The sequence below is a fragment of the Carassius gibelio genome, chromosome B3, assembly GCF_023724105.1.
Source record: "Carassius gibelio isolate Cgi1373 ecotype wild population from Czech Republic chromosome B3, carGib1.2-hapl.c, whole genome shotgun sequence".
In the NCBI taxonomy this organism is placed as follows: domain Eukaryota; kingdom Metazoa; phylum Chordata; class Actinopteri; order Cypriniformes; family Cyprinidae; genus Carassius; species Carassius gibelio.
The window spans coordinates 5,286,292-5,311,267 of NC_068398.1; the positions used below are offsets into that span (position 1 = coordinate 5,286,292).

General features: G+C 39.9%; 2 protein-coding genes across 2 annotated transcripts; one reads left to right on the forward strand and one right to left on the reverse strand.

Annotated features, from left to right (window-relative positions):
- Positions 1-4,477: 4,477 nt before the first annotated feature.
- LOC127952564 (uncharacterized) lies at positions 4,478-8,890 on the reverse strand. The gene is made up of 2 exons (XM_052551187.1): positions 7,266-8,890; positions 4,478-4,644 (listed from the first exon to the last, which is right to left on the reverse strand). Exon 1 carries the CDS (start codon positions 8,787-8,789, stop codon positions 7,467-7,469), a length of 1,323 nt encoding a protein of 440 aa, XP_052407147.1. The 5' UTR covers positions 8,790-8,890; the 3' UTR covers positions 4,478-4,644; positions 7,266-7,466.
- Positions 8,891-15,564: 6,674 nt separating this feature from the next.
- Positions 15,565-23,261, forward strand: LOC127952094 (interferon-induced very large GTPase 1-like). Its single transcript, XM_052550376.1, has 2 exons — positions 15,565-15,609; positions 17,784-23,261. The coding sequence occupies exons 1-2, from the start codon at positions 15,565-15,567 to the stop codon at positions 22,686-22,688; spliced, it is 4,950 nt and encodes a 1,649-aa protein (XP_052406336.1). The 3' UTR covers positions 22,689-23,261.
- The last annotated feature ends 1,715 nt before the right edge of the window (positions 23,262-24,976 follow it).

Consider the following 24,976-nt stretch of genomic DNA (forward strand, 5'->3'; position numbering starts at 1 on the left):
GAAACAACAGTTTATAGATTGAAACTGCTAGTACTGCTTTTTCATATCAAAGTGTGTGTGTGTGTGTGTGTGTGTGTGTGTGTTTTGCAGTGGACCGTAGTCCAGATTTGGATTGCCCTTACAGTAAGTAAATTAATAGAAGTGTGACATATTTTTATAGTTTTAATGAGCTGTGACTGACACCCAATGTTGATACGTTTATATGTTGGTTTACTGAAAAAAACTGAGCTCTTTAATATACAGTACAACAAAGACTTGAAGGGTTAGTTCACCCAAAAATGATTTCTGTCATGAATTACTCACCCTCACGTTGTTCTTAACCCGTAAGACCTTTGTTGATCTTTGTTCTATATTTTTTTTAAATGAAATCTAAGAGCTATATTACCCTACATAGAGAGCAATGTAACTCAAATGTTCCCAGGGCCAGAAAGGTAGCAAGGACATCATTAAAATAGTCCATGTGACATCAGGTTCAACCATAATTTTAAAAAGCTACTTGAATACTAGAACTAAAAACACTACTAGAGCTACTAGAATTTTGTTTGCAACGATAACACAAATTAAGAATTTATTCAAGAATTCTTCTGTCACCGTCCTCGGCCATTATCGAGAGTACCACGATGCATGCGTGCACTGACGAAGTAGAACATGCACATCACTTTGTTTACAAGCAGAAAAATGCATGCACGTGTAGTGGTATTCTCTATGATGGCAGATGACAGGACGAGGAGGAGAAGAATTGTTGAATAAAGTCTTTATTTGTATTTATTTTTTAACACAAAAAGTATTCTTGTATCTTAGGAAAATTAAAGTTGATCAACTGATGTCACATGGACTATTTTACCAATACCCTCACTATGGGTCTCATTCATGAAACATTCGTAAATATACGAGTAAATACCTGAGTGATTTGCGCGTAAAGATAACTTTCCGAAAACTCTTCTCCTGATTCACAAAAACTTCGTAAACGTCAGATGTGATAGTGAAATGTGTGTGTTTGTTAATGAATTCCAATCAGTCGTAAATGGGACGCGCATGCACGCTCACTCTCAATTACCATAAATCCCGCCTATTAAATCCGACTGACAACTATATGTGAGCATAATATTATGACACCAAACGAAGGATTTCAACGCGTTTTCTCAAAAGCGACTGAAAAAGAAACATTTCTCATCTGCAGAAATTGAAGTTTTATTATCAGAAGTTCATTCAAAACGCCACATTTTATTTTCAAGCGTACTAGTGGCGTATCAGGTCCTAAAAAGGAAGTTTGGCAGCATATTACTGATCCTATTACTGGCTCTCATAATAAAAGTTAAAAGAAAAACCGTATGTAATTAATATATATAATATTTTTTTTCAAAATGCTGTGTAAATATGTACCCGATTAAGGTGAATTAAAATGCAGCCGTATTAATGAGCAAAATGTTCAGACGTTAAACGCACTATTTACGCGTGGCTGGGAGCAGGTGTAGATTTCTTTCGTACCAACTAACATTTGGAAAATACGAACGTTTTAATGAATCTGAATATTTACGCCAAAACCACTTTACACGCGATTTACACAAAAATTCGTTCTGCTCGTGTTTCATGAATGAGACCCTATGTTTCTGAGTCTGGGAAGATTCCAGTTGCATTGCTCGATATGGAGGGACAGAAGGCTCTCGGATATCAAAAATATCTTAATTGGTGTTTCAAAGATTAACAAAGGTCTTACAGGTTTGGAAGAACACGAGGGTGAGTAATTAATTTCAATACAAGCATGCCACCATTCGTCTTTGTGTCATTATAGGTAGGTGCTGGTCATACAATTAGAATATCATCAAAAAGTTTATTTCACTAATTCCATTCAAAAAGTGAAACTTGTATATTATATTCATTCATTACACAGACTGATATATTTCAAATGTTTATTTCTTTTAATTTTGATGATTATAACGGACAACTAAGGAAAATCCCAAATTCAGTATCTCAGAAAATTTGAATATTGTGAAAAGGTTCAATGTGTTATGCCAGATCCAAGACTGCAGAAGAGCTGAAGGCCACTATCAGAGTAACCTGGGCTCTCATAGCACCTGAGCAGTGACACAGACTGATCGACTCCATGCCATGCTGCATTACTGCAGTAATTCAGGAAAAAGGAGCCCTGACTAAGTATTGAGTGCTGTACATGCTCATACTTTTCAGTTGGCCAAGATTTCTAGAAATCCTTTCTTTGTAAGTTATATTCTGATTTTCTGAGATACTGAATTTGGGATTTTCCTTAGTTGTCATTTATAATCATCAAAATTAAAAGAAATAAACATTTGAAGTATATCAGTCTATGTGTAATGAATGAATATAATATACAAGTTTCACTTTTTGAATGGAATTAGTGAAATAAATCAACTTTTTGATGATATTCTAATAAGATATTCTATTCAGCACCTGTATGTCATATCTGTAAACATAAAGAAGAGTTCCAGCTAGTAGTCTAAGGAGGTGGCAGGAACTTTAATAGCCTTTTCTCACAGCAGCTGGAATAATTAAACTTATCATTTTGATGTGGATTTTAATACAGACGTCAATATGGCAATAGTTTATATATATATATATATATATATATATATATATATATATATATATATACACACACATACATACATACATACATACATACTGTTAAATGTTGAACATAAACTATGCTGTACACTACTTTGCTGTACGTGCCCAAAAATGTTAAAGAATAATCTTAAAATTAATAATTGAAACAAACAGTTATGGAAAGTCAATTAACAGAAACAAATCTGACTTTGAAACAGTAATCAGATTACTTATTTTAACGTATGTTATTTTGGAGTTTAAAACAGGCTTTCTTGTTTTTGTCTACAGAACTGTGCATTGTTTTAAACATTAATTTAAACATTTACTTACATTATAACTTTTCTAAGCTGTTAAAGACATTCTTTCAAATTACACATTTTCTTTGTGCTACCTTTAAGAAAATGCACCCAAAATCAAAGAAAGAATGAAGAATATAACATCATCAGCGACTGAAGAAAAACATGAGGTGAGTAATTACAACTACTGCGTTTTTTCCATAATTTATCAATGCAGTTTTCATGGTAAATGTGTTACTGGGCTCAAAATGCTTCATAGGTCTGAATATAAAGACAGCATAAAACATGAACAAAACTGTGATAAATGGGTATGAATCAAATTCTGCAATTTACTTGAATATAACCAAAAAGAAGCAGGTTTTGTAATCATCTGAGAAGGCTAAGAAGTAGTTTAATTATTTTACTACGATGCCAGAGTCTACAGGTGATGATAATGTTAAGTGAAATATAAGTTAATAATAAAAAAACGCCCTGACTTGTTATTTGTGCGAGGCAGTGAATAGGAATTTTGGAACCATTACATCCCTATTCAACATGGACAATGACTGAAAGTGATGAGTACTGTATACACAAAATGAAAATAAAAAACAGTGACCAGTAATGGGGCTCCAGGTTGCGATTAAATGGTCACATTTTGCTGCTACATTTGGCTGGTGCAACTAATATTTCTTAGAGGTTGCACTGGTGCCATTACAAAGTTCTCTAAGACTCTGATTATGCACTTTCTTTTCTGCTAAGTATGAGAAACACAGAACAATAAACTTTCCAAAAATGCAACAAAAAAGTGCTAGTCATTTGAACTGCACATTGTGGACTGTTTATCAGCTTGGTTTAATAGACAGCACCATGTAAGCTAGTAGCAGGTTTGTTTACTCACAAACTGATCTCGACCAAACAACGAGTTTGTCACACTCTGTGTTAAGGGATGGACACATAGATGAGATCATTAGCAAACAGGCTTTAATAATCCACGAACACACACTAGGGTGACCAGACGTCCTGGTTTCCTGTTGCTGAAAAAGAACCTGTATGTGTAGGAAGCAGTCACGGCTCGTATAAATATTTGATATGCAGTTATGAGAGAGGGAGAGCAGTTATGTTAGGCACGTTCGACTTGAAGCAGCGTTGCACAGAATGATCACTTGTATGACATTAAAGTACCGTGAGAGCGATTCGAATGCATTGGACACGTGTGCTTTCTTATCGCTCCCGCGTTACTTTTATGTAATACAGTTTTCCTTCTGTGCAGCGGTGCTTCAAGTCGAACATGTCTATCAACTTTGTGCGATTGCTTCGGAAATTGGCAGGTCCTAAAATCGTGTCGTATATCAGCTCATCCGTATGATTTTCAGATAAACTCACTCGTGACGTGTGCGTGGACATACGATCTTCCGACCATCCGAATTCAAACCGTGCACGCCCGCCTATGTGGCAGCAACATGTCAGCCTTTTCAACGTGTCATCGTCAACTTACCACGTCAGGAATGCCACAGAGAAAAGTTGGGAGGATATAGCTGCTGAGCTGTAGCTTTTCAGCTGTTTTTTTATGATGTTTCAGCACACAGAATTGCTCATATCACCAAAGCAGTGCGTGTTAATTAGTTTTATGGACTGTATTGCTTGGTTCTGACTTAGTTGGGATCATCACGGGGCATCGGTAAGAATGCACAAAAGTCCAAAGTCCAATCACAGTTTTAATAGAAGGATCAAGCCATCAACATACTCAGGGTATTGCATGAACATTAAGGTTGTGTGAGTGTGGTTTCTATAATAAAACAGAAATATAAATAATCAGTTTACAGTAATAAATGATATACATTTTACTCAAAATAATAGATGCGTGAGGATACATGACTATAAAATGTAACAATTGACTATAAATAGACATGTGACTATCGTCTTATAACCATATCCCAATCCAGTGTAATCTTCACAATCCACATAAATATGGCTTAATAACATCTGTAAATTATAGAGACTAAATTAAACATATGGAGAAATATGAGTCGTTATGATTATTCACGTTATGATTATTCACATATACAGCGTGCATCGGAACACACGTGCAAAGATAATGCACACAGTCTACCGCTAACATTAGCCTCACGGCAATCCAAAAACACTCAACGTCTGAACGTTTCAACTAGGGATGTCAACGATTAATCGATGATCGATTAATTGTCGATAAGAGATGCAATCGATTAAGGCTCTCGATGGTCGGTTAACCGATTCAATGTTGGGCTGCGTGCGGCTCATGCGCACTCAACACGTGCGAGCGGCTGTGAGTGACGGTGACGATATATAAAAGCATCATCATTCATTCACAATGTACAAATTAAGCTTTTAATGTGATTTAAACTTTAAAGTACATTAAAATAGAAACAACATAAAAGTTCTAGAACATTAAATGCAATAGAAATGTAGTTACTAATCATTTCATCAGATAACTGTTTTATATCGTGCGCTTTGCAGGGCTGCGGGACACAGTGACAGGACAGGTAGTCTATTCATTCCTACAACTTGTTAATTCATTCCTACGAATTATTAATGTGGCAATTGTCCATGTTTCATTAATTTTGTTCCCTAAATAAACCATGATTTAAGTGAAATAAGGGAACAAATTAATAAATCGAACGAATTCTTAGTTCATGAAATCTTTAATTTCCCTTCCCATGTTTACCACAGTAAGAGATGCGAAAACAGTTATTAAAAGCGAAAGATAATAAAATAAACCTGGGAAATTAGAGGGTTAGACTATGGGTTTAGGAAAAGAAACGATGCCTAAATATACTGAATTTGTGGAAATTCGTGACCAACCGGCAAACCAGAACAAAGCCGCGTAAATGAAGACTATGGGGTCCAAAAGCATGGTCGCGATCTAACATTTTCCAGTTAACCTTTTATACCACACTTGTCAGATCTTTATCAGATCTTATCATTTCTAAATAAATAATTGCTGGATTCAAAACGGCGATTAATAGGCGCTGTGACCGACACATTCCTGGAGCATTCACTGCTGTCACTAAACGGTGACGCCGAGCATCGTTCACAAGTTTCTGCATGGACCTGACTAGGGCACAGGTTCTAAGCCCTGGGACAAAATGGGATGCTTTAAGGAAAATGTATAGCCTACTAAGTAATAGGCCCAACATAAAAATAACAATTTGTTTTCATGTTTTTTTTTTTGTTTTTTGTTTTTTAAATAGGCTATGCGAAATATATCCGACTTAAATAATTAAGATTAACGGATTTAAAACAGAAGTGTGGGCGCTCCATAAGTTCACAAAAAAAAAAAAAAAAAAAGGATGACAACGCATTCTGTTTGTTTGCTTTATTTTACAAGAGCACAAATCTTCTGTTTTTATTGTGAGTGTGCACAAATGAAAGTAAACACTTTTGCGGAAAATATATATATTTTTTTAATGTCTCAGCTGTTTCGATCGCCCCGGAGCCTGCTGCACACGTATATTCTAGCGATTCAAACTTGCATCGCAGTCTGTTCATTATCAAAATAAAATAGTCAACTAAACATTAAAAGGTTACACTGGTCAGTCTAAATAGACCGTAGTATACCGGTCCACTCTGCTGTTATGCCAAGGACGTTTTTGCTCATATGAAGAGGATCATCTTTTCCGTCTATATGCGAATGCGTGTTAAGTACAAGCCTAGTTTACATTATAAATAATAGTTTAACATTCAAATACATTGCGAATATGGAAACTGAATATATGCACTGTCACGATCTAATGCGCTGTATGCCGGATTTTTAAAAATCTGACATTTTCTAGGACAGAATCCAGCAGGATCAAATTAATGTGAGCAACTGTGTTTTGGTGCAGCAGCGCCGATGTAGTTCACTTAATGTGCAGCGCAGTCACACGCTCCACATTTCGGATAATTTTATACAATAATGTCAGTTGAAAACATTGCAATTGTGCTTTAAAATACAACAACGAGCACCACAAAACCATTTAAAGAGGTGCGTTCAGTGTTCTCCGTGCGGGATTGGAAACTGTCAACAAAGTAAAATGACCTCAAAAGTATGGCGCGCTCTCTTCATTTTATCAAATGATCATAATCGCATCTATTCATTTTATAATCCTGCTACTAGCATTTTATTCAGACTAAAACCTCTTTAATTCAAGTGAGAAAGCGTTTTGTGTGTGTGTGCGGCTTTTGCACATCCTGTCATACCGCTGACTGCGTGCCTGCAATAGACGCATTTTGCAGTATTATGGTTAACGATTAATCGATTAATTGATCGTTAATTTAAACGACGATCGATCATGGAAATAATCGAAATTTGACATCCCTAGTTTCAACCCATAATACAACAAATAGCAATATAACAAGATTAAAGATAGTATGAGTGGAAATTAAACTTACTTTCAAAGTTACGCACACTCATCTATGGCTTGAATACACGCGAGCCCTCCACAGCCTTCAAGCGAAACATAAGTTGCGTCAGACTCTGGGGGCGGGACTAAGTTGCGACTGTCAATCATTCACAACGCACCAATAAGAATTAACCTAGAGCCTTTTCAACAGCCGCCCCAATTTACATTGTAAATTCTACTTAGAAAAGGCTTACGAGTCTTTGTTATCCTCAGGTAGAGGTGGCAAACAGATAAGTTTACTCACTGGTTGGATGTATTTCCGACCCTGCACTTGTACTTCAGCAGTTCTAATTTTCCCATCAGCACCGGGTACTGTGGCTGAGACCTTGCCCACTGGCCAGAGGGCTCGAGGCAATTGGTGATCCACGATCATCACTACTGTCCCGGTCTTTAGATCTTTGCCAGTCTCAGTAATCCACTTTGCACGAGTTTGCAGTTCAGGCAAGTATCTCTTGATGAAGTGGGCCCAAAAATGGTCGGCAAGGACCTGGCTATGTCTCCAGCGTTTTCTGCTTAGTAATTCGGACTCAGGGTATACAATTTGGGGTAAATCAGGGTCTGGCCGCCCCAATAACAGGCTGTTTGGTGTGATGGGGTCAACATCTGCTACATCCGATGACACGTAGCCCAGGGGTTTGGAGTTTAACATGCCTTCGATCTCTGTAAGCACTGTGCTAAGCACTTCCTCAGTTACATGTTGGGCTCCAAGGGTAACATTGAGAGCAGATTTTAGAGACCTGATCTCCCTCTCCCATAGTCCACCAAAATGAGGAGCTCCAGGGGGATTGAATTTGAACTGAATTTTCTGCTTTGCAAGCTGACTTTGCAGATTGGGTTGCATGGCCGCAAATGCTTCTGATAGTTCCCTTTCTCCTCCCTTGAAGTTGGTTCCCTGGTCAGAATAGAGTTCATGGGGAGTTCCTCTGCGTGCAGTGAATTTGCGTAGGGCCATGAGGAATGAATCAGTATCAATTTTAGGAAGTAAATCAATGTAGACTCCTCTGGTCGTCATACATTTAAATATGATCCCCCACCGTTTCTCATTGCGGCGGCCTACTTTGATTGTATAAGGCCCAAAACAGTCAACACCTGTCGAATAAAAAGCTGGGCGGTGGAGACGGAGTCGGGCTGGTGGTAAATCAGCCATTTTTGGCACTTCAGGCTTTCCACGCCATTTTTTGCATTCACGACACTGATGTTGGTGCCGCCGTACTGCTTCTCGCCCTCTGATGATCCAATATTTACGGCGTAACTCAGCAAATACTCTTTCTGGGCCAGGATGATGAAGTTTTTCATCATAATGTTGGATCAGGAGTTGACTGAGTGGGTGTTTGGGATCAATGACAATTGGATGGACAGTATCTGGCCTAAGTAGCTCACTACGTCGCAAACGGCCACCAACTCTTATGAGCCCAGTAGATTGGTCAATCTCCGGTGCAAGTGAGACTAATCTGCTGTTGGAAGGCAAAGATTTACCACATGTTAATGTATCAAGTTCAACTGGGAAACACATAGATTGGGCTTGTTTCAAGAGTGATATCTCAGCAGCTACGTAGTCTTGGGCGGATAAATCTCTTGTCTGATTGGCTTGTTTTAATTGTTTCTGTGCTTCATGTTCCAACAATTGATCAAAACTGTGGTATGATGAGAATTCTTTAATGATGTCGGAGAAATCTACTGTGGTCAGGCTGCAGAAAGTGACTTTCTCCTCTTCATCTGTACTGTCTGTGACCAATTCCTCCGTGTCATTAGACCAAGTACTTGGGTCTTGCCACAAAAAATGTGGTCCTTGTTTCCAGTGACTTGGCACTGAGAGTTGGTGAAGTGTTTTACCATGGGTAATGTCATCTGCAGGATTGTTTTCAGACTTCACATACTGCCATGACTGAGAAGCAGTCAGTTCCTGAATTTCTGCAATCCTTGTGCCCACAAACACTTTATATCTGCATGAATCTGATTGAATCCAAGATAAAACTGTCTTTGAGTCACTCCATAATGTCACCTGTTGAATGTTCAGGGTGAGTTCCTTTTCCAGAAGTCTTGCCAATTGGGCCCCGCTAAGTGCTGCACAGAGTTCTAGCCGAGGAACAGATAACTGCCGCTTTGGTGCCACCCTTGATCTTGCTGTGATAAATGCAACCTCGACTTGGCCTTGAGGACTCTCTGTTCTAAGATACGCCACTGACCCATAAGCATTATTAGAAGCATCGCAGAATATGTGGATGTCTCTTTTGCACACTTTAGAATCCAGTTCTGCACTAGTGTAGCATCGTGGTATAGCAATCTTGTTCAGGTACTGCAATTCTGCTTCCCATTCAAGCCAGGCTTGCAAGAGGTCACTTGGTAGCAATGGGTCATCCCACTCTCGTTTTTTATCCCACAGTCTTTGTATCAGTACTTTGGCTCTAGTTGTGAAGGGAATAATGTAGCCTAGTGGGTCATACTGACTAGCTAAGACCTGATAGATATACCTCATTGTTGGAACTTGTGGTTCCTTCAGACGAGCTTTGTAACCAAGTGTGTCTGCTTTGCAGAGCCAATGTAGACCCAAGGTGGATACAGAAACATCCCATTGCTTTTCAGTAAGCCAAAGCTCATTTCGCTCAGATCTGGATTCTTCAGGAAGGTGTGCAACGACAGAAGGAATGTTGCTAGCCCATTGTCTTAACTCGAACCCACCAGAAACTAAAAGAGCTTGAATCTTATTCACCAGTTCAGTCGCTTTGTCAGTAGAAGTTACACTCTGCAGGAAATTGTCCACATAGAAATGGTTTTCTACAGCCACACGTGTCTCTTCCCCTGGAACAGTGTTCTCTTGGACATGTTTTAGGACGGCAAATGTTGCACAGCAGGGGCTGCATGTAGTCCCAAAAGGCAAAACCTGCCATTCATAGACACTGACTGGTGTATCACGCTGCATGTTTCTCCACAGAAATCTGAGAAGTGGTTTATCCTCTGGGAGCAGACGAATCTGGTGAAACATGCCCTTGATATCGCTTGTGATGGCAATTGCATGCTCTCTGAATCGGAGTAACACTCCTAGTAAAGTGAAGGTGAGGGTAGGCCCAGCTAGGAGGTACTCATTGAGGTTATGGCCTTGGTACTGAAAGGAACAGTTGTACACCACTCTGTGCTTTCCATTATGGTGTACCATGTGGTGCGGTATGTACCATGATTCAGGGCTGTGATCAACTGCTTCAGCAGCCAGCTTGACAACATAACCAGATTGATCCAGCCTTTCAATTTCCTGGTTATATGCCTCTGCATGTTCAGGACTTTTGCTGAGACGCCTTTCTAATGCTCTTAGGTTGGGGAGAACAGACTCTTTAGGCGCTTTCAATTCGGGCATGTCCCTTTTTCGCAAAAGCGGTGTAGCATAACGAAACACTCCATTTACATTTACCCTTACAGTCTTGGTCTCAAGCAGAGTGATGGCCTCCTGATCACAACGTGAGCGTGTCACCACCTTCTCATTGCGATATGGTAGTATGTCAAGCTGCCAGAGTCTCTCAACATGTTGCAACAGCTCTGATGAGGTGGAAGTCACCGATGTGAAAAGGCATTGATGCTCTGGGATTTGGTGCTGGAGTACATTGGCTGGCCCTTGCAGTGTCCAGCCTAATCTGGTCCTTATAGCAGCTGGCCCGCCTGGTGGGCCAAAGTGAACTGGCTCCATGGGGATGATTAAATGGTGATGATCAGAGCCTATAAGCAACAATGGCTGAACCTGAGAAAAGGCATGAAGGGGCAGCCCTTTGAGATGCTGGTATTTCCTTTGCAGAAGGGTAACTGGATGTGAATGCTTGGCCAAGCCGAAATTCTCAGCTGTAAAGGCACCAGTTATCTTGAACCTTTTGCTTGGCTGAAATGCTGGGGACAGAGTGAAAGATACTTTTGCACCTTGTATGACTTGGGTGTCATGTCGAACTGTTCTCAAAGAGAGGGTTTCAGTCTGTCCATTAAGTTTAAGCTGCTGTGCTGCACCATGAAGCAGGATTGTACGTTCAGAGCCATCGTCCAAAATAGCATAAGTCATAATTGAATTTTTGCCATTACGCAACAGCACTTTACAAATTTTCAGAAGGACTTGGCTGCCACCTGCTGGACGATCTAGGTATAGCATCTGACTCTCTTGGGATCTTTCATGGTTGTGCTTCATCTCTGTTGATTTGCTGTTGATGTCATGCAAAACAGTTAGATGTTTGCCATTGCAAGTTTTACATGTGGCTTTCAATCTGCACTGGGCTGCCTGATGTTTCCGTCCACACCTCCAACATCTCTTATTTGACTTAATCCAGTTAGTTTTGAGCTCACTGGTTAGCTGTGTGAAGTTATTGCACTGGTTAAGATATTGGTGATTATTGTCACAGTAATGACAGTACACAATTTTGCCAGGGTTTTGAAATTCTGATGATTTTGCAGCTGGAGGGTCTGCTGACTGATCCACACCATGCAAAATGGCTGTTGTCTGAAAAGTGTGCTTACGCTGTCGCGGAGCTTCTTTGTGCTGACTAATTTGTCCCCTCATTTCACTAGTATTGAGTTTACAGTCAGTGGGCTGCACCTGCAGCTCAAACTCAAGCCAGTGTGAAAAGTCGAGCAGGTTTGGAATTGGGTTTCTGAGGGGGTGAACATACCTCTTGAAGTTAGCCTTGAGATCATGAGGGAGTTTAGACATGAGTCTTGCCACGTGTGAACCACACTGCAATTCAATAGCTCCCTTCTCATCCAGCTGGTCAAGCATACCCACTAATGCTCGAACTCTGAGGGCAAACTTACGAAAGGCCTGAGTGTCACCACTGCGAATATTTGGTCCGTCCATCAAGTCAGCAATTTTCTGCAACGCCAATTGATGCGGCTGTCCATAATGTTCAGTCAGCGATTGCATTGTTTGGGTGTATGGATAACGAGAGTTGCTGTAGGAATCAGCAATTAAAAGGGCCTCTTCAAATTTCAAATGCTCAAGCAGAATTTGATATTTAAACTGTTCAGTAGCATCGTACGGCAACAAATTGTCAAGAGATATTTTGAGTCTAGCAAACTGTCGTGGGTCTTCCACTGTGAAATCTGGTATTGAAGGGCTCGGACCTCTGTAAATGCTCTCTCTGGTGGGAGGAGAATGAGTGCGCGGAACGAAGTCTCTAGGATGATAATGTTGTCTTGGGTGGTAATCAATTTGTTCTCTGAATCTGAATTCAGCTGCAGGGGAAGGATCACGTATTTGTGGCTTTGGTGGGATATGTCTTTGGTCATGTGCATAGCTTGTGCTTTGTGCAGCGTGTACACTCATCTTGTGCTGAGATTGCAATGTACATGGATTTGGTGAATTTGGTTGATATCGCACATGCCTGTTCTTTGATGTGGGCTGCAGTTTCATTTCTGAAAGTTCACCTGACAAATTAATTTCACAGTCTCGCTCCTCATCTTCTGACTCTTCCTTTCCATCATCCATAACTGGTTTTCCAGTCTCTTTAGAAATCTGATCACTCATTTGAGCTAAGAATGCACAAAAGTCCAAAGTCCAATCACAGTTTTAATAGAAGGATCAAGCCATCAACATACTCAGGGTATTGCATGAACATTAAGGTTGTGTGAGTGTGGTTTCTATAATAAAACAGAAATATAAATAATCAGTTTACAGTAATAAATGATATACATTTTACTCAAAATAATACATTTTAACACACCTTGCTTGTTATCTTTATTTTATAAATGCACAAAGTTTTGTTGTTATTATGTCTGTATACAAAAAACAATAGACCCTTTTCGATTGATGTATTGATCTTATCTGTAGGATCAAAACTGAAAGTGTAGGTTAAGATCTTTTCGGGGTTATCAGGAGAAAATGCCTCATAACGCTTATACACGTTAAGTGACTCCAGAGGGTTAAGAGAGTTATCTTGCTGCAGCCTCCACTTATTATAGCTCTGCTTAGGCAGCACTATTGGTTTGTAGGCTCCTTTTCTGTGAGCCTCGATAATTGTCTTTAGAGCTGAGTGCCTCCTCTCAATTTAGAGAGTTGTTATTCTGATACCTCCACCTTTAAGAGCTCCCCTGCCAGGGTTGAGTGGTGATAGGTTTCCCCTCATTTAGAGAGTCATTCTGCTGAAGCCTCCGCTCCCCAGAGCTCCACCTAGGCAGTAAGAGATGTGTAGGCTCTTCTATTTTGAGCCTGAATACCTGCCTCTGGTGTTGAGTGTAGCTATGTCTTCTCTCATTCTAGAGTGTCATCATGCTGAGACCCCCACTCTTAAGAGCCTCTCTTAAAAGGTTGAGTGCTAGGCTTCCTCTCATTTAAGAGTCTTCCTGCTGAAGCCTTCTCTCTCAGAGCTCCCTCATCGGTAGTGATTGAGTTTGTAGGCTCTTTCTTTGCGCCTTGCTTACTGCCTCTGGCGCTGAATGTAGCCAGGTCTCCTCTCGCTTTAGAGAGTTGCTATGCTGAGACCTCCAGTCTTAAGAACTCCCCTACCAGCTGGCAGCCATATCACCCTGGAGCCCAAGACCGGTTGCCCACTGAAGCTAAGCAGGGCTGAGCCTGGTCAGTACCTGGATGGGAAACCTCTGAGAAAACTATGAGGCCAGCAGGGGGTGCTCACCCTGTGGTCTGTGTGGGTCCTAGCGCCCCAGTGTAGTGATGGGGACACTATACTGTCAACAAGCACCGTCCTTCGGATGAGACGTTAAACCGAGGTCCTGACTCTCTGTGGTCATTAAAAATTCCAGGATGTCTTTCGAAAAGAGTAGAGGTGTGACCTCGGCATCCTGGCGAAATTCGCCCATTGGCCTCCGACCATCATGGCCTCCTAACAATCCCCATATCTACTCTGTCTCCTCTCCACCAGTAAGCTGGTGTGTGGTGGGCGTTCTGGCGCAATATGGCCAGGAGGATGCTGCACACTGGTGATGGATGAGGAGATACCCCCTGACTATGTAAGCGCTTTGAGTGCCTAGAAAAGCGCTATATAAATGTAATGAATTACCAGGGCTGAGCATGGTAGGTTTCCTATAATTTCGAGAGTCATTCTGCTGAAGCCTCCGCTCCCCAGTGCTGGTGCTTGGTTTGATAAGTACACATGCTGAGCATCTGTGCATACTTTCTAAAATCCACATAAGTGGTCAGTACGCACACAAGACTCTGTGCACAGTCTGGAATCCTGTAGGGTAAGAGTTACACGTATTCACTTCGTACCCTTTCTCTGAGTTGGTTAGACCTCTTTGGCTCCACTCAACCAGTGTGTCTCTACTAACACACTTTGAAGCATTGTTTCCCTCATCATGAAGGGTTATGGTGAGCAGGGTGCTTTTGTTGACTTCCTCTCTGTCAGGAGGGTCATTCTGCTGGAGCCTCCGCTCTCCATAGCTCCGCTATGACAGTACTATTGGTGTGTAGGCTCCCCTTTGTGAGCCTCGCTAACTGTCTTTAGCGCTGAGTGTAGCCAGGTCTCCTCTCATTCTAGAGAGTCATCATGCTGAGGCCTCCACTCTCAAGAGTTTTTCTAAGAGGGTTGAGTGCTAGTCTTCCTCTCGTTTAAGTGAGTCTTCCTGCTGAAGCCTTCGCTCTCAGAGCTCTGTCATGGGTAGTGATTGAGTTTGTAGGCTCTTTCTTGAGCCTCGCTTACTGCCTCTGGCGCTGAGTGTAGCCAGGTCTCCTCTCGCTTTAGAGAGTCGCTATGCTGAGACCTCCACTCTTAGGAGCTCCCCTGCCAGGGTTGACCATTGTTAGGTTTTCTCTGATTTTAAAGAGTCATCCTGCTGAAGCCTCTGCTCCCCAGAGCTCCACCTAGGCAGTACAAGGGCTGTATGCTCTTTTGGCGTTGAGTGTAGCTAGGTCTCCTCTCAGTTTAGAGTCGTTATGCTGAGACCTCCACTCTAAGGGTTCTGGACTTTGGCGGGTGAGTTAGTCTGTGATGTTTAGAGCTGAGCCTGCTGTAAAGCCTAGCGGTTTCGCTGGTAGGGATGATGTTCCTCAAATCCTGACTTGGAGACACAGTTACCTAGGAACTTATCTCTCAGCATGGCGACGTTGGTATACCGTTCCCAAAGCTTCCTCTAAAGGATTCAGTGGGAGTTCCCTGTCGAAAGGGAACGTCAATGGTTAAGCATGTAACTGAGAATAGGGAACGAGACACTGCGTCTCTGTGCAATGCTTCGGCATCATGCTGTCTCCCCTCAGATAAAAAAAGAGGTTGATGTGTTCGACAGGTGCCCTTTTATATTCGTAGTCGCTCATTTACTTATGTCATAGGCTTCCACCTGCCAATGTCAAGTTCATTGTTGTTATTTCATTTATGCTTCAGACACCGGCTGACAGCATTCCCAAAGCGTCCTCTAGAGTACGCAGCATCTCGTTCCCTATTCTCAGGGAACCATAGTTACATGCATAACCGGAGACGTTATTTAGGGAACAAACTTAATGAAACATGGACAATTGCCACAAATTAATTAAGTCGTAGGAACGAATTAAGTTGTAGGAATTAATAGACTATCTTTTTGTGTTGTTTCTATTTTAATGTACTTTTAAAGTTTAAATCACATTTAATGCTTAATTAGTACATTGTGAATTAAAGATTATGCATTTATGTACGGTCACTGTCACTCACAGCCGCTCGCACGTGTTTTGCGCACAAGATGCACGCAGCCCAACATTAAATTGGTTAACCGACCATTGACAGCCTTAATCGATTGCATCTCTTATCAACAATTAATCAATTAATCGTTGACATCCCTACTGGGAATCAAATCCATAAAAATTTGCAATGCTAATGCAATGCTCTACCACTGAGCCATAGGAACACTGAACTCTTCCTCTTCGACACTGAAGTCAGGCCTGCCAGTGTCGGCTCTAGCCCCAAAGCTCGCTCCAGTGAGGGCTCCTGTTCCTGAGTTTTGCCCATTGAGGGCTCCTGTTCCCAAGTTTGGTCCACAGAGGGCTCCTGTTTCAATATTTTTTGGCCGCTTTCAAGCCCACTGGCCGCACTGTTGTCAAGTCCAACAGCTGCACCATTGTCAAGTCCTCTGGCCACGGCTCCTACAAGCCCAGAGGCCTCTCATGAGTCAAGTTTGCTGGCTGCTATGAAGTCAGGCCTGCCGGCCACCCCTGGGCTCACTCCAGAGTCGGCTCCAACCCCAGACCTCACTCCAGAGTCAGCTCTAGACCAAGAGCTCACTCCAATGAGGGCTCCTGTTCCCTAGTCTAGCCCATTGAGGGCCCCTGTTCCCGAATTCAGATGTGCATTCCATGAGACAAAATATATAACACTTTGATTAATAGAACTGTGATAATTATTCGTTTCTGTTAGTTTCATATTTCACATAAGTCAGTCCACTCCACTCATAGTTTAACTTAGTAGTGTAAGAAAATTGTGTTTATTGTAGGGCCGGGACTTTAACGCGTTAATTGAGATTAATTAATTACACAAAAAATAATGCGTTAACTAAGATTAATAAATTACAGAAAAAAATCCCGCATTTTTAATAACTTATTTTTGCACCGCGGAACGTTTCTCACTGGATGAGTTCGGCGGACTGATTATACTGGAGCACCAACTAGCGTTCGCATATCACTGCAGCACATCGAGCCTCAAGTATCACCTCAACGCAAAACATATAGCAGCTAGCGTGGACTTTACACTTTATGTTGAACTATGTATTATTTTGTTGGTGCAACTGGCAGTTTATGTTAAACACTTTATTGTTTTGGCCAAGGTTATTGAGAGTTGGACTTAATATGTTATGGCCTCTGAAGCAACAGAGAGATGTTTTCTAATAGTCAGTGTTTCCAATGTTCTGAATGTAATTGACAGTATTGTGTTTTACTTAAAAAACACTTAATAGAAGGTTCCAGCACCTATAAGCTTCCTGGATTTCTGAAATGTACTATTTCTAAATTGTTTCTAAATATGCTATTGCTACACTTCATGGCAAAAATTGCACTGGTCTGCTAAACTTGGTTGAACAAAAATAAACAATATTTTGTTGCTTAAGCTTATGTATTCAGTCATTATTCAATGGTATACTATAAATCCATTTGAAAAAAAATTACTTCTCACTGTTCTCAGGTCAAATATTTATATGAGATTAAAATGCGATTAATTTCGATTAATTAATTACAAAGCCTCTAATTAATTAGATTAATTTTTTTAATCGAGTCCCGGCACTAGTTTATTGTTTTAATTTCAATATATTTCTATAGCCTTTCTAAATAAATATATGGTCTGAAATTATTGAGAATCTTAACAGATTTGAAACTACAAAATGAAGTGCAGGACTAGTATTTATAGGTTTGTTTATAGTTAACAGCATTATAGTATTCATTGTTTGTTTAAAAGAACAGATTCTACCATGCAAGTAGTTAAGGAAAACTATTAAAGTACCAAATAAATTAACTGACATAGATTTTTTGCTACAGTTAGCTTTTTTTAATGTAATAATGGTCAGTCTAGATTAATTGTACTATTCCGTTCTTTAAAACTTCTAATAAATGAATATTTGTTTATTTATCTAACAGGGAAAAGACAAGGACTTTGGAACCAGGGTCAGACCAGATCAATGGCTACAAGAAGAGAATAAAACCATTAATTCTCTATTTCACAGACTTCATCTTGAATACAGACACCATCATAAACTGAGAGCTGCAGATGTTCTTCAGATAACTGAACATTCATTACAGTCTCATGAGTCTTGTCCTGAAGAAGAGCTGGTCCAGACTTTTATACAAAAACTACTGTTGATGAACTACAGAGCAAGATACATTAATGTTAATAAGGCCAAAGAACAGGTTCGAGTACAACAAAGAGACAATAGCTCTGAAGATGAGGATACTATATTTGATCATTTTTTTAAAGAAAAACCTTCATCAAACAAAGGAACATGTCAATCTGATCTCATTCACCCGATGGATGTTCAGATGGCTGTGTTTCATTGTGCTGATGGTTTCCTGAAGCAGCTGATGGTCACTAAACTGTCCCAGTGTCAGTACGCTCTGCCTCTGCTTGTTCCTGATCCATTCACAAAACAGATTGAGTTTCCTCTCTGGACATTCAGACAAATCAACAAAAGCTGGAAGATTAGAAACACCAACAATGAGACCATCAGTAAATCCCAGCCGATCTACAAGGCACAAACTCCAATGGTGTTTTTCTTCAGGTTTGCCTCTGTGTCTTCATCCAAGTCTCAGCTGATGAACAGTCTGATCAATGAGAAACACAACACGTTCTTCCACAGGAACTGTCCAGGCAGCAGCAGAACCAGAGTCCTGATGGATGGAGTGGTGGAGATCGCCTGGTTCTGCCCCTCTGGAACAAATGATGATAAATTCACTGACTGTGTTGCGTTCTGTAATCTACACGGGGATGCAGGAGACCATGAGAAACAGCTGCAGATCCTCACTGAAATGGCTTCAGTCAGTGTTGTTCTTCTACCACAACTTCAGAGAAATGACAGAAGTGCAACAATAATCCAAAACCTGTTCAAGTACAAAAAGCCACTCATTTGTATTTTTACTGAGGATGAATCAACTGTCACTGAGATGAAGAAAGGGAAATTCAAAATCGGTTTGAAATACAGAAATCAGTCAGACGTATCTGAAGAACTCAGAAGAGCTATAACTGATTGTCTCTCTGAATCATCTTCCACTTTCAGACTTGAAGATGTGTCAAAACACTCAGATATCAGAGTAGATGAGGATGATGATGATGACTGCAGGAAAGGAAGAGAAGCAGCACAGCAGATGATGAGTTTACTGGAGAAGAAAGATCTGACAGAAATCAAAGAAACATTTCTGCCTCATCAGGGGAAACTGTGGCATCAGTGGAGTCAGAAGAACAAAGAACTACATCGATCTCGAGGAGATGAGATAGAAATGGACATCAGTAGAAAACAAACAGAGATGACGAAAATCCGTGAACAGCAGTATGAATCTGACATCAGTGAGTTCATGAAGCTCTTTATTAATGAAATTTGTTCAAATGCTGTAATTAAAAAGATATATTTTCTTAAAAGGCTTGAAATATTCCTGGATGAATATATCACTACTGACTTTTCTACTATACATAGCAAATATGATGAAAAGTGGTCAACAGTTGTAAGACTGATAGCGAATTATGATAGATCTGAGCAACTGACAACTGAACAAACTGATCTTGAGCGAATATCTGAGAAACTTCAAGCTGCAACCTTTGGTTTGGAGCACATCATTAGGGAGATTGGTCAGATCTATGAATCCTGTTCATCAGTGAAGAAGAACAAGAAAGATCTGGAGGTCCACTTCTCTTCTCTCCCAAGTCTTGCAGCAGAGATGATGATCTCTGGATTTCCTCTGGAGCTGATGGATGGAGATGCTGCTCATGTTCCTGTGATCTGGATCTCTGCTGTTCTAGATGAACTCGTCCAGAAACTGGGAGACCAGCGAGTCTTTGTGCTGTCAGTTTTAGGGGTTCAGAGCTCTGGGAAATCCACCATGCTGAACGCTATGTTTGGACTTGAGTTTGCCGTCAGTGCTGGAAGATGCACCAGAGGAGCTTTCATGCAGCTGGTCAGAGTCTCAGACAAGATGAAAACACAGATGAAGATTGACTATATTCTGGTTGTTGATACTGAGGGTCTTTGTGCTCCAGAACTGGCTGGGAAATCAACAAGAGATCATGACAATGAATTGGCCACATTTGTTGTAGGTCTTGCAAATCTGACACTGATCAATATTTTTGGAGAAAATCCTTCTGAAATGCAGGACATTCTTCAGATTATTCTTCAGGCCTTCATGAGGATGAAGAAGGTCAGACTGAATCCCAGCTGTGTGTTTGTGCATCAGAACGTTTCAGACGTCACAGCTGAAGAGAAAAACAGGAAGGGCAGGAGACGACTGCAGGAGACACTGGATGAGATGGCAAAACTTGCAGCTGAAGAGGAAGTTTATGATGCAGAATGTTTCAGTGATGTCATTAGATTTGATGTTCAGAAAGATGTGAAGTATTTTGCTCATCTCTGGGAGGGAAACCCACCTATGGCACCACCGAACCCAAAGTACTGTGATAATATTCAAGAACTAAAGGAAACTATTATGTCTCATGCAGCAAAATCAAATGGAATGATGCTGATAGAATTAAAAGATCGTATTAAAGATCTCTGGGAGGCTTTACTGAATGAACGATTTGTCTTCAGCTTCAGAAATACCCTGGAGATTTCAGCTTACAGGAAACTAGAGACTGAATACAGCAAGTGGTCCTGGAGTCTACGCAGTACCATGATGGAAACTGAGAACAAACTACACAATAAAATAGAAAATCAAGTAATTCATGAGATTGAAGAAACTGATCTTCAAGGAGAACTGAAGGATACAAGTGAAGAAGTTGAAAAATCAATGTCAGAATTCTTTGAGAAAGACACAGATGCAAATATACTGATTCAGTGGAAATCATCATTTGAAATCAAAATAAAAAATGTTCAGGAAAGCATTTTGAAAGAAACAAAGAGGAAATTAAGTGAGATTCTTCAGCAGCGAGACCTGAAGAAAAAGATTGATGCTCAGAGGACAAATCATGAAAACACTCTCTATGAAAAGAGCAAAGAACTTGCCTTAAAACTGAAACAGAAAGCAAAAGATGAAGAAACACTGAAAAAAGAGTTTGATTTGTTTTGGGAACAGAGTGTAAAGAAGATCATGAGAGACACTCCTGCAATCAAAGACATTGACATAATAACAGATGTAAAAAGGCTTCTCAGTGACATGCATCAGGGATACCTCACTGTAGAACAGATAAAAGAGGGCATTGAAGACAGTATTTTCAATGTGATAAGTTATCATAAATACATTATTTTAAAAAGATCGATACAAAAAGAGATTAGAGATACCGTAAAAGATCCTTGTCGAACAGTAAATGCATCATTTGGAAATGATCAAATTCTGTCTCCAGCGGATGAAGCCCAGATCAGATCATTAGTCACAGATGTTGTTCAGCAGACAGACAAAATGATTCAGTCATTTAACATTTCAAAGATGGGCTACAACATCAGCTGCATTCAAAAACTCACAGTTTACATAAAGGCAAGAGTTACAGAACATGAGGAAGGACCAGTGAAATATGTGTTCAAGAAACAGTTCTTTGTGGATTTAGATCTGTCCATCTTTAAAAGAGCAAAGGAGAATATCACTGACCAACACAGACTGTTCAGGGAAGCCAATGATCCTGTTCTCTATTTGGAGAGGAGAAGGGAAGAGTACTACAGTATTTTCCAGAAATACTGTCAAGGAGCTGCATCAGCTGCCATTTTTGGTGAGATCATCTGTCAGAAACTTAAAGAGCCCATTGAGCAGAGTGTCTACAAGAAGACCGCAAGAGATTTAGCAGATGAAATGAGATCAAACTGTGAATCACTGAATGGAAACAGATCAAATCTGGAGAAACACATCATGAAGACACTGGCAGAGGAGGAGGACTTTGACAAATACATGAACTACATTCATAATCCCAGAGATCACTTCAAGAGTTTCATCAGAGATGAAGTCTGTCGGTACATCACTGATAAGTTCAGTGTCAGTGTTTTACCAAAGATGAAGGAGAACATTGAACTTCTGCAGCAGAAGATCATGAAAGCAGCTCATCAATCCACTAAACATGTTCAAGAGAAGAGAGGAGATGAATCTACTGAACACGTTCAAGAGAAGAGAGGAGATGAATCTACTGAACACGTTCAAGAGAAGAGAGGAGATGAATCTACTGAATATATTCAAGTCAACAGTGGGGATGTTGGTTTGTGGTTGAAGAGTTTCACACAGCAACTCTCAGATGAGCTGATCTTCTCTGAAAAAGACCTCAGTGGAGTCAAACATGATGATGTTGATGATTTCAAACTCCTAGAAGATGTGATAAGACAAGAACTTCCTGCTATAATGTCTGACATCAGCAATAGATTCAATACAAATACTTTTCCAGTAAATCTGGACTGTAAATTCAGACCAGATGAACTTCTGAGTGAACACTTCTGTCGGTGCTGTTGGGTTAAGTGTCCATTCTGTACTGCCATTTGCACCAACACCATAGAAAACCATGATGGAGATCACAGTGTTTCCTTTCATCGTGTCAGTGGAATAAACGGATTATATTACAATAATACAGATTACCTGTGTACCCATATCTGCACATCAGCTGTAGCAAACAGTGCTCTGTATTTTTATCCCAATGAATCACAAAAAGTCCTCTGGAGAGATTACAGAACAGCAGGAGAAGAGTACGCGAGGTGGAGCATCACCTCTGATCTCTCTGAACTGCCCTACTGGAAGTGGTTTGTGTGTCGATTCCAGAAAGATCTGGAAAAACACTACAGTAAAACATTTGAGGGACATGGTAAGATCCCAGATGAATGGAAGAAATACACTAAAGAGATTTCTCTAGAGAGTTTGGATAAATACATTTAGTTTCTCATTTGAAAGTCACTTTGTTTAAAAGCCTTAGATGAATACATTTAAATTTAGATGAACAAGTAAATTATGTTTTAGGTCTTTGTTTTAAAAAACACAATGTGAAGTGACTTTGTTCCTCACTCCAGTGAGTCTCACATTAGATCATCAGTTCTCAGAATACTGTACATCAGAGAACAGTGTAGAGATTTAAGTAGTAGATTTAAAAAATTTATTTTCAAAGCTGTTTGACTTGACTCTGCATTACAATAATTTCAATTGTGAAAACTAATTCTTTAAAAGGGGATATACAAATTTTCTGCCAATCTCATGTTAATCTAGAGTACCTTGAATATGCTGAAGAGTCTTTAGTTTTATCAGATTTATAAAAGACAGATAAAGCTTGACGATTCTCCTATGCAAGTAAACAATGCATGCACGTAGTGATGCTGATAAAGAACATGCATGCACTGCACCTTCTTTATGAGCAGAGGAACGCACAATATATTTTAATATTTAGCTTGCGGGTTGGTTTATTCTTATTTTGTGTCAGGAGTTGTCAGAAATACTGGTTAACTCATGAAACTTTTGAAATGCAAATTTCACAATTTCTATTACTATTTTGATGTCTGCAGGTCAATTTGACAGCTGTACAGACCCTAAATAAAAACATGTATTTGATGTGCATTGTTATGACTGTTTTCCCTCCCTGTTTAGTCTTGCAGTAGTCTTCATCAGAGACAGTAGGGAAAGTTTATCTCCCAAAGATTAATAGCCGGTTATGTTTCTGTGGGTGTGTGCCTGTTTTTTCTTTTTCTGCACTCTCTTTCACTCTCTCTGTCTTTTCTTAGACTCACCCCAGTGTCTGCCCGATGGGGTTTCCTTCTTAATTTACCTGCATGAAGTCACTCTCAGTGCTTAAAGTCTATGTTTTAAATAGAAGGACAGAAAAAGTGTGCGATAGTTTACTTTGACTCACTCACTGTCTTTGCTGTTGTTATTGCAATGAATTATCATAACCATTTGCTACGGTGTTATTCTTGTGTCAGCTATGTTGTGTTATGTCACCTTTTATTGTCTATTTTTGTCATTTTTCCACTGTTATGATTCTCCTAGTGACTAGTCATTCTGTGCACCAGGTAAAAGTGGACAGGTAAGACATGTGATATACTGTACATAGGGCAACATATAGAGGTGTGTTAGTCAGCCATACTGTATTTGTATTAGATACACTGTTAGTTAGGAGTGAGCACCAAGCCCTGTAAGTTTTGTGTTTAGCTAAAGCAGGGTATCTAAATACTGCAGACCTTTTATTTTATTGGTATTTTTGACAGTTAGAATTGGGTTTTGTTTTGTTTTCTTTGGCATACTTGTATCATTTCTCCCGTGGTGCTTTCTTTTTCTTCTTTTTTTTTGTCTTCATTGTAAATATTGTATATATATATTTTCCTTTTTGTACCTTTTCATTACCATTATTTCTCATCCCTTGTTATTTTTGTTATCCTCCGATGGTGTATAATAAACTCAATTCCTTTTTCCTAATTTTTGTCTGTCCATTCACACATGCACAAAAAAATATTATCTATTAAATGTTACTTATTTCAACCCTAGACAACATCTAGAGTCGTAACTCCGTCTCTAGAAATTTCACACATTTTGGACTGAAATACTGATACAGATTAAATTAAATTAAATTTATGCATTTAGCAGACGCTTTTATCCAAAGAGACTGACATTGCATTCAGGCTATCAATTTTTACCTATCATGTGTTCCCTGGGAATCAAACCCACAACCTTGCGCTTGACAACGCAGTGCTCTACCAATTGAGCTACAAGAAAACTCCTAATTAAGAAGTTTCAAAGTTGAAGGATGTGTTGGAAGGAGGGTGAGGACATTGATAAATGGTTTTCTGATTATTCAGAGGACAAGGAAGAGTTTGCCATGTCTTCCTCCTCATCAGAGAGAAGTTCTAAGCAATGGAAATCAAAAGATGGTAAATAGATTGGACAGCTATGCTACCAAAAAGCCTAGGAGGGCTGCCGTCATCCAGGGTAATCAATAACATTGTATGTCTCTACGATTTGCAGATTTCAGGAGTTCACAACATTCACTCTGCTTTTGGACTGCATTTACAACCAATAGAAAAGCCTATTCAGGAGAGATCTGGAGGGAAGACGTTTGTTTGAGAAATGCAAACTATTTGATCTTATTGATTTGAATGCTTGCAAGAATTGCTATTTTTAGCTGGAGTGTACCAGTAAAATGCAGAGGTAATGGTCAATTTATGTAATTCATAAATCGGAAG